This window comes from Suillus subalutaceus (genome assembly GCF_016647625.1).
Source record: "Suillus subalutaceus strain FC151 chromosome Unknown DFJ58scaffold_369, whole genome shotgun sequence".
Classification (NCBI taxonomy): Eukaryota; Fungi; Basidiomycota; class Agaricomycetes; order Boletales; family Suillaceae; genus Suillus; species Suillus subalutaceus.
Genome location: NW_024540618.1, coordinates 18381 through 28362, shown reverse-complemented (window position 1 = coordinate 28362; position 9982 = coordinate 18381). Strand labels below are relative to the sequence as shown.

At 46.7% G+C, this 9982-nt stretch overlaps 2 protein-coding genes across 2 annotated transcripts; both read right to left on the bottom strand.

The window, feature by feature from the left end:
• Positions 1 to 985: 985 nt before the first annotated feature.
• On the bottom strand, positions 986 to 2339 carry DFJ58DRAFT_826375 (ribosomal RNA-processing protein 7-domain-containing protein). The gene is made up of 4 exons (XM_041392192.1): positions 2177 to 2339; positions 1869 to 2130; positions 1438 to 1780; positions 986 to 1390 (listed from the first exon to the last, which is right to left on the bottom strand). The coding sequence occupies exons 1-4, from the start codon at positions 2296 to 2298 to the stop codon at positions 1305 to 1307; spliced, it is 813 nt and encodes a 270-aa protein (XP_041235078.1). The 5' UTR covers positions 2299 to 2339; the 3' UTR covers positions 986 to 1304.
• Positions 2340 to 2625: 286 nt separating this feature from the next.
• DFJ58DRAFT_672070 (uncharacterized protein) lies at positions 2626 to 3129 on the bottom strand (the record flags this gene model as incomplete). The annotated part of the gene is made up of 3 exons (XM_041383011.1): positions 2626 to 2796; positions 2850 to 3022; positions 3075 to 3129. Coding segments are annotated over 3 exons (399 nt in total), but the record flags the coding sequence as incomplete, so codon positions are not given.
• Between the last annotated feature and the right edge of the window lie 6853 nt (positions 3130 to 9982).

Genomic DNA, 9982 nt, shown 5'->3' with positions numbered 1-9982 from the left:
ATTGTCCCACCAACCTTTGCTGCTCAGCCAAGGCCAAGCAACTGCCGTCGGTCCGTCGGCAGCCATACAACAATGAAACACGGGACCCGACATTCGTACACTGACCAGTGACAGCCTGAAACGGCTGCTGCGAACTCGAGCTCTGGCAGTGCATCTATAGGCAAGCTCACGTGGCTAAGTGAAATGATCTCGACTCGAAGTCCGTTTGACGGTCAGATGTTAGGTGCTGTTTGCAAGTTGTAGCGACCTCCAAAGTGGGGTCGTCATCATTAAAGGGGCAGAGTTTCTCGGGGCCATGTCCTCTGTGTGTAGCTGCTGCTATAATTTGAAGGACCGCCAACAATATGCCAAAAGCGGCTTTTATGGGCGCATCAACAAGTGGAATTTCCCCTACAGCAGCTTGTACCACAAATAAAAGATAGCCGAGCCATCTTCGCGAGCAAGAAGTGTGCAACACGAGGACTCGGTGGAAGACACGCTGGTGTGTGTCCGTTCGTTTGCCGAGTCAAACGCAGTGCAATCATGATGATCTTGGGCAGAGCCGTGTCCCACGGAATGTGAATTCGGCAATGTCGCTAAAGGTCACTAACTCACGACGAGGAGTGGAGGAAAGGAATGCGATATATCGCTAATCAAGAGCATCGCCCGATGGCTGAGGACGCAGCATCCATCCCTCGCGGTGTCCAGTCTCCGCGCTATCTGTGACGTAATCGGTACAATCGGCCAAAAACTCCGAGGCGAGATCCCAAGGTTTTCCAGCCCTGTCAAATACGGATACCGGGCCTCACCTGAGGCAGGGGTAGTAAGCTTTTCCCTAGGACAGGGTCGGTTGAGTCTACTATTTCCGATGGCCTATAGAAACGGGTTAGCAGAATGATGTCACTGTCAACACGTCTCCTGCGAGGTTGTTTGTGGATGGAGAACGTATCATCAAGATAAGACACGGAAAGAGAACTCATCCGAGGAAGGACGCTCCCGAAACTTTGGTAGTGGCGATACGCAATACGCGAGTTCTAGTCTGCTCAGGACCAGCAAAATGAAGACGTAGAGTAAAATACAACGAGCACTGTTGGACAGTGCGATTGTGACTCGCTCATAGCTCGTCACCCACCTCGACGCGACCCACAAGGTCGGCGGCCTGTCAATGATTCAGAATCACAAGCGAGGGAGATTGCTGACAGTATACACCCTCTGGCGCTGAATGAAGGGACAACCCGTCCGTAGAACGAGACACTCCGGGACCTGACATTAGATCACATTCGCGATATACTATACCCACTTCCCTAAATGTATGGCAGAGATAATTAATAAGGCTTGAATCGCCGTGATTCCTTCAGTTTTTCGACACGTTCCTTGTCCGCCGCGAAGTTCTTCTTCAGGTCGAGCAAGGCTACAGGCACATGAACCGATATCCTCATGACAAACAAAACTTTACACTCACCTTTCCGTTGTTTTTCAGCCTTCTGGAAAGCGTAAAACACATCCTTCTCCTTTTTTTCTCCTTCTTTCTTCTACTTCCAGTTTGCCCAGTGAGCATGAACTTCTTGCTGGCAACGCCCACGCCTCCACCAAGCGTTTGTCCATAAGCACCTCCTCTCGTAACGAGTGTGAATCCGTCCTCGTCCACAATTGCTTCCCCTTTCCGGTACTTGGCCTCCTGTTTACTCTTCGAAAGGTCAAATTCGAAGCGGTCCATAAAGCTGTCTGCGTGAGCTTTGACAGCATCTAGCGGAGGCCGCTCATTATCATATTTTGCCATATAGTGAGAGAGACCACGGGGCTCCCCAGAGATGGCCATGGCTTAGGTGACGTAGGGGACAAAAGCGCTTTTGCAAGAGATGAAGAATCGAGAAATATGATATGGGCACAAGATCCAGTTTGCGCAGTGTGCGAAGGGATGGAGAAGGGAGGGGTATCACTTCAGGGGGCGTTGGTTCGGAAGTTTGGAGCTTTCTTTTCTTGCGAGGACGTGCTTCGGTATCAGGTTCTTCATTGACGGCAGCCTCGGACATCTCCTCGTCAGAATCAGATGCGTGCTCTGTTAGAGCATCGGCAGAGTTGAAGTCAAATAAGACGCGCTCTACTGTCCCACAGTGTTTGAATAGCAGTGTGAGCTCATGCTCTGTTCGTCTGGTGGCACGTTCACTAGGAATAGCGTGCGTCCTTCAGGTAGAACATTGTTGGCTTCGTTTTGGATTTAGATTTGGCATGAGCTCTCGCATAGATGTAATGTGTTGAACTTGGATATGCAATTGGAATGACAGTGAAACCCGACAGACATTTCGGTAAAATAGGCATGTCGATGGAAGATCGAGGCAATTTTCACCAGGAAGTTGTTTGGATCGAAGGCTTTTGCCAAACAAACAACTCCGCTATGAAATTCAAACCTCGTGTCTTGAAGCTTGAAGATTTACTTCAAATCCTCGACGTAATAAGTGGTACGATTCTAGATACATGGTTGTATCGAGAGATTAACAATGCCCACATTCTAGTAAGCATGAAAGGAAAGCCTGAAACCTTAGAAGCAGTTGTATACTGGCAACAGCATCAGCAAGTTGTGAATTTTCAATCGCTCAACAGGATAACCGTAGGCAACTGATTGAGCCACAAAATGGGCAGTTCGTTTTATGTGTTATGAGTCTGCCTCTCAGTGTTGGAAGCAGCCATTTCCTCCTCTGCCAATTGTCGACTCTCTTGGGTGAGTTCACATGGGGTGCAAAAGAATGCAGTTAGGCAATCGTTACCGGAGCTTCCATCAATGTGGTAGCGCGCTCTCAACGTGGCCCTTTGCCCGAGCTAGCAATCTTCCTTAACATGTACCTGTGAAGAACGACAAAATCTATGCTCACCTGCAGTACCCAACCAAAACCGCACAACATATCAAGCGCTAGATGCATACAACAATCAGCATCGCAGCCCGAACCACCATGTTCCGGATCCGCCGTATCGTTTTCTTGCAAGTGGTCGAGTCGCTTCCGGTTTTTCCCATATACCATGCAAGGGCACCAACACGACATGCAATCTGTGAAGCAGGCTGTGGGTGATTCACTGTGGTAAGATTGTATGGGACTCACAAGTTCCAACATCATCCCAGCAACTAAACAGCCCGTTGTGCCAATAGTTGGGGTCGATCTTGTTGTCCGGGCTGCCCTGCACCCGAACCGGATCCTTCCTCCTCTTTCTTTGTGACTCTGCTCAGCGGACTGGTCCGCTGGTTCCCCTTCCTTCTGTGACACCTCGGAAGCGTTCATTTGTCCTGTTGGTTGCATCTGCTCCTGGCGTGGTTGGGGATGAGCGGTTCGGTCGTCAGGAGCATCCTGCACTGGCTTGAGAAGCAAGGTTGTCAGAAAAGACTCGTTCACTATCAGGACATGATATACCTTCGATCCGGCTGAACCTTGTAAAAAATCTTGAGGAGCAACGAGGCCTGCAGTGCTTGGGGGAACAAACATGTTCAAGGTAGTTAGGAGGAATTGCAAGATTAGGGGTATTTCGATGAGTCTAAAATATTTGCTTTCATTCACCTCTTACAAAACAAAACCATTGAGATCAGAGAATTGGCATCTTCAAGTTTAATCGCTATCTCGATGAGCACTTAAAGAACCGAGGGGCGAAGTTCTGAGCTCTATTGCAGCGCTCTCCCTGTATTTATCGTAGCAAGACTTGTCATGATTCTACAATGCTACTCCATTCCAGTGGCGCTGTGTAAATTTCAAGCACGACACTCAGAAAAATAGCATCGACTGGGACAAGCTTAAACCTACTTATGTACAGCTTCTGAGTGTAAACCAGTCCTGTAGAGGGTGTCTCTGAAATGGGTATAACTAACACAGGTAGCGATGATCTGAGTCCTAGGGTCTCGGGAATTTGCACCAGGCAAACTTGCCCGGCTAATTTACCCTGCAAATTTACCGTGAATGATAGTACTATCAATTTCACACCCTCGAAAACATCATGATAGTGTCAATTTGGGTGAATTTGTTTCTACTGGACCCAGAACACCTGAAAAGCTTAAATATGATATACTGGACAATCCCGACAGCTCAGACGAACACAAACCGATTCTCTGCTATTCCAAGTTGACCTTGCAAAACTCGTAGCAGTCATGGAGCCTTATGCAAAAGCAATTCAATGTCTAGAGTCGGCCCCAAACAACTTGTGCAGACGTCTATTTGTACTGGCTTGCCATCGTTGCACAGATGGAACAACTGATTCAGGGCAATCCAATTCGACTATGCAAAGAGACCAAAGTGCCATCCGTGCAATTACTAATGCGCGGTTCAAACAGATGATCAACGACGCACCAAATCTTGAACCCAGGTGAGTGATGATGCGTGTGATGAAAAGGCGTAGCCCAAGGACTAGCGGGCCTTCAATTTGGTTATGACGCGCACCACCGAGAGAGTCTCGTTCCTTGTTTTCGACCTTGTCTATCTTACCATCGCAGTTCTGTAATAACATATTATCTTATTCTCCTCCTCGGATCTTTATCTGAGCCCCAACAGCAGACTTAGGGTGTTGCTGACATTAGGTCGAAAAAAACAATCTCTTCACGCCCAAAACCATTATTCCACTCTACCCCTATCATGTCTTCAAACAATAATTCACTCGATGTTGATGAAAATATGTCTTCCCCTAATGGCGCTGATGGAAAACACCCTTCTTCAACTCCTCGCACAGTTGGTGCAAGGGCAGCAAGACTTTGGCCAGGTTGTCACACAAGTTCTAGCTCACCCTGCTCCAGTACCACAAACTCTGACTGCGCCGACTATCCCTAAAGCATCAATTGCTGAACCAGATGCTTATGACGGGAAGTACGAGACGTTCGACGCATTCATCATGAGTCAACTTTTTCTATTGTTTTCCGGCAAGCCGTCGGTCTATGCTAATGACCAAATGAAAATCATTACGACCTTGTCCTTTATGAAGAAAGGTTTCGCGGGTACGTGGGCGACCAATATCACGAAGCAGCTGAGGGAAGGCACTCTTGTCTTTGCGAGTTGGGCAGAGTTCGAGAGGAAGTTGAGAGGTGTATTCGATGATCCGAATAAGAAACGGCTCGCGCAGGTTAAGCTTCACGCCTGAAGAAAACTTCTAAACAATCGCTGATGAATATTTCGCCGAGTTTGATCAACTCGCAACAGTCGCAGGCTTCAACGACGAAGCCTTGCTTGATATACTCCATCAAAACCTTGACAAGCCCACATTTGATGCAATTGTGGCTGCTGCTCCGCAGGTTGATAGAGAGTTGACGGCATGGAAGGACTATGCGAAGAAGTATGATAGGAATAAGAGAGCAAACGAAAGGAGTGATGGAGGAGAATTTGCGAGTGGAAGGAGGTTTGGTGAAGGAAGAGGAGGACCGGGTTGTGGTTTCGGCCACAAGGAGGTATAGGACGAGGATCTCCCCATACAGGTACCACTGGAACGAGCGGCACCACTACGGACACTGGGGGTCACGCGGGCACAGGCACTGGGGGCACCAACACGGCGGGGGGCTGGCACACTTTTCCTGGACAAGGGGAACCCATGGATCTTGACCGACAGCGTGGACGAGCTACCTCTACCCAGCTCAAATGCTACAACTGTGGAGAGGCGGGGCACATTGCTCGTGGTTTGTCCTAAGCCACGAGGATGGAATACAATGAGGGCAGTTTTTGAGGGATTGACTGAAGAACAAAAGGGAGAAGTAGCGGAGATTTTTAATTTACGAGAGAAGTCTGGAGAGAAGCAAGAGGGTTTTTGAAGACGCCGGGAGAGAAGGGTGCTAACTCACCAGCGGATTGTATGATAAGTGCTGAATCAGTCAATGAAACTTGTGATTCGGACTCCCAAGCACCCACTTCTATAGATCAACCAAAGAGTAAACTACAAAAGAAAAATCAGCGGAGAAAGGAGCAAAAACAGAATGATAAAAAAGAGGAAGCTAGTAAAAGACAGCTGGAGGATGACGAGAAGGCGAAGAAAGGTTCCTTGCTATGGACCATGGAGATGCTTCGTTCCGATGATGAAAAGGCATTGAAGACGTTACGTCGTTGGACCAATCGTCAGTGCATCTCGGAGGTTGATATTGACCTCCTACTCCAGCTTCGACAGCTCACACCAATTCAACAAAAGGAGGTTCTCCAAGAGTTAAAACGTCCAAAAACCTGGATCCGCAAAATTAATCAGAATTCTGTTGTCACGCTGGTTACTATCGGCACCCTTGATGATCAACGCACCTTCCAAGTGAATGCTCTTCTGGATTGCGGAGCCACAGGCTGCTATATTGATGAGGGATTTGCACGAGCCAAAGGTCTTAATCTCGAATCACTTCCTTGACCCATTCCAGTTTATAATGCGGATGGCTCACACAACGAAGGAGGTCCAATTCGATCTGTGGTGAAGTTGCGTCTCCAGGTACAAGATCATATCGAGATCTTTAATTTTGCAGTTACCAACATTGGAAAAACGGACCTTATCATTGGTTTCGATTGGCTTCGGAAGCATAATCCCTCTATCAACTGGCGCACTGGAGATGTCACCTTTAATCGCTGTCCACTTGCTTGCCGTGCTACCTTTGGAGGAGAGATATCACATGAGCCAGAAGATGAACCTTGTAAGGAGAAGCGAAAAGCTGAGCAGTTAGAAGACGGAGATCGCATTTTTGTCACTAAGTTTGAGGTCAAGACATTGGAAGAATGGCAGTATTGGGAGAAGGCTAGAAGATGTGAAAAGATTAGGGCTGTGGAAACACGCTCTCAGAAGTTGGCAGAGGAGGCACTTACGAAGGGGACAAAGATGTTGTTGGAAGAATTACTTCCCAAACACCTTGAAGATTTTACGCTGGTGTTTGAGAAAGCCTCATTTGATTGCTTACCTGAACGATGTCAGTGGGATCATGCTATTGAACTCAAACCAGGCATCGAACCTTTCAATAGCAAGATTTACCTGCTAAGTCTCGTTGAGCAAGCTGAACTCGACAAGTTCATTGAAGAACATCTGCACACAGGACGAATTCGACCTTCGAAATCCCCTATTGCTTCCCCATTCTTCTTCGTCAAGAAGAAAGATGGCTCTTTGTGTCCTGTACAGGACTATCGCAAATTAAACTCAGCTACCATCAAAAATCGGTATCCCCTTCCTCTGATTTCTGAAGTGATCCACAAACTCTGCAACGCGCGATATTTTACCAAGCTCGATGTTCAATGGGGGTACAATAATATCCGTGTCCATGAGGGAGATGAATGGAAAGCTGCGTTTACAACCAATCAGGGACTCTATGAACCATTGGTAATGTTTTTAGGCCTCACAAACTCACCAGCTACCTTTCAGACAATGATGAATGATTTATTCTGAGATCTCATTAGCCGTGGAGTGGTGATTGTTTACATGGACGACATTCTCATCTTTACCAAATCCCTCGAAGAACATCGATGAGTCACACATGAAGTTCTTCAAATCCTTCATGACAACCACTTGTATCTGAAGGCTGAGAAATGTACCTTTGAACAGACGGAAATCGAATATCTTGGACTCGTTATTCGTCATGGCAAGGTTTCTATGGATCCAGTCAAAGTGAAGGGTGTACAGGAATGGCCTCGACCTACTATGAAACGCGAACTCCAGCAATTTTTAGGATTTGCCAACTACTATCACCATTTCATTCAAGGTTTCGCTCATATCGCTCATCCTCTTCACCGCTTAACTGGTAATGAACAATGGCATTGGGGAATAGACGAAGAAAAGGCATTCCAAGGCCTGAAACTGCTATCACCATGGCACCCGTACTTATCCTACCCAAAGACGATGCCCCATTTCATGTCGAAGCTGATAGTTCCGACTATGCTACAGGAGCAGTACTCTCCCAACTCCAATCCAATAATCATTGGCACCCTGTCGCATTCCTTTCGCGTGCACTATCTGATGTCGAGCGCAATTACGACATCCATGACAAGGAACTGCTCGCTATTATGCGGGCTCTTGCTGAATGGCAACATTATTTGATGGGTGCGCAACAAACCATCGAAATTGTCACTGACCACAAGAATTTGGAGTATTTTACTTCGGCAAAGAAACTAAACCATCGTCAAGCACGTTGGGCCTTGGAACTCGCAGAGTATGACTTCTGACTTACCCATAAGCCGGGAAAATCCCATGGGAAGCCTGATGCCCTCTCGAGATGAGCGGACCATGGACGGGGGAGGAAGATAACAAAGATTGAGTTTTATTGAAAGAGGAATGGTTCTGAGCAGTAACAACGGAGATAGAGATGGAGGCACTGTGGATAGTAGTTCCAGTGAAATTCATTGGGTGAAATCATATGATAATGGTCTGAAACTCAGAGCATTAGGTGCTGAAATCAGGGTGCTGAAATTGCTGTATTTTACTCTGAAATTTTACTCTGAAAAGATACTCTGAATTTATCTTAGAATGACAAGCAAAACTATTGAACCATACCCTAGGAACATCGTTTAACCCAATTAACCTATGATAGGTCATAATTTGCAAATGGCGGAAATTGAACCAAAGACCTCATGTTGATAGGTGCAGCGATCTAACCACTAAGCCATAAGCCCTGTACAATGTGTATATGGTGACACCAATATATACCAAAACGATGTCATAACAAAAATGTGAAAATTCTGCTGTGACAGTGCCAGGTCATTCAATTATCGAGCTCCACAGCAGATTGATCTCCTGAGCTAAAATGCTAGTAGGATTGGAGTATGGTGCTGAATTCTGATTCAGTATATTTTCCACTGAAATTCAAAATCAGCGCTCCAATGAAATTAACTGCATGCAATTTCAGTGGAAGTTACTCTGAAACATTCAGCATCAGCGCATTTTCCAGTGATTTTCATTGGAACTACTATCTACAGTGGAGGGTGATGAAATCTTGTCGAAGATTCGTGCATCGAAGAGGGTTGAGAGGTTTGTAAGAGAAGCAATAAAGAAAGGTGAGAGAGGCTGGAAGGAACAGAACGGATTGAGGTTGTGGAAGAATCGTATTTATGTGCCAAATGAACAATCCCTCCGAGATCAGATCATCCACTCTCACCATGACCTGCCTGTATCCAGTCATCCAGGGCGCTACAAAACGGCAGAGTTAATCTTGCAGACATATTGGTGGCCACGAGTTCATGCAGATATAACGCGTTATGTGAGTGGCTGCGAGAAATGTCAACGTACTAAGACCTTTCCCGCAAAGCCATTCGGACTACTCGCACCTAATCCAGTGCCAGAGCATAACTGGCAGTTCGTATCAGTGGATCTCATAACTCAACTTCCCCAAAGCAAGGGAAGTGACACCATCCTCGTTGTTGTGGACCGACTGTCCAAGATGATACATCTTGCGCCGACAAATGGAGAGTTGACTTCTGAAGGTCTTGCACATTTGTACCGAGACCAGGTATGGCAGGATTTCGGTGTTCCTGAACGTGTCATCAGCGATCGTGGCTCTCAGTTCATGTCTAGCTTTATGCACGACCTCAATCAGTTGCTCGGGATCCAAACCAATCTATCCACAGCATATCATCCACAAACAGATGGTCAGACTGAACGGATAAACCAAGAAATCGAGCAATATCTTCGTTTATTCACCAATTACCATCAGAATGACTGGGCAGAGTGGTTACCCCTTGCCCAATTTAAGTATAATGACAAAGTGCAAACCTCCACTGGATATTCCCCCTTCTTCCTAAACTACGGTTGTCATCCTTGCAAAGGAATTGAACCCCGCTCTAGTGTGAGGGTGGAAAGCATGGACGTCTTCGCTTCGCGAATGCATCATCTTGCGCAGGAAGCCACTAGCACCTTGACAAAAGCAGCGAATGACATGAAACATTATTATGATGAACACCGTCGCAAGGCTCCTGAATATCAGCCGGGAGATTTAGTTTACTTGGAGGCCACCAACCTTAAATCTGACCGCCCTTCGAAGAAGCTCGATGATCGTCATTTTGGTCCTTTCAAAATCATTCAGAAGGTTGGAGAGCGAGCC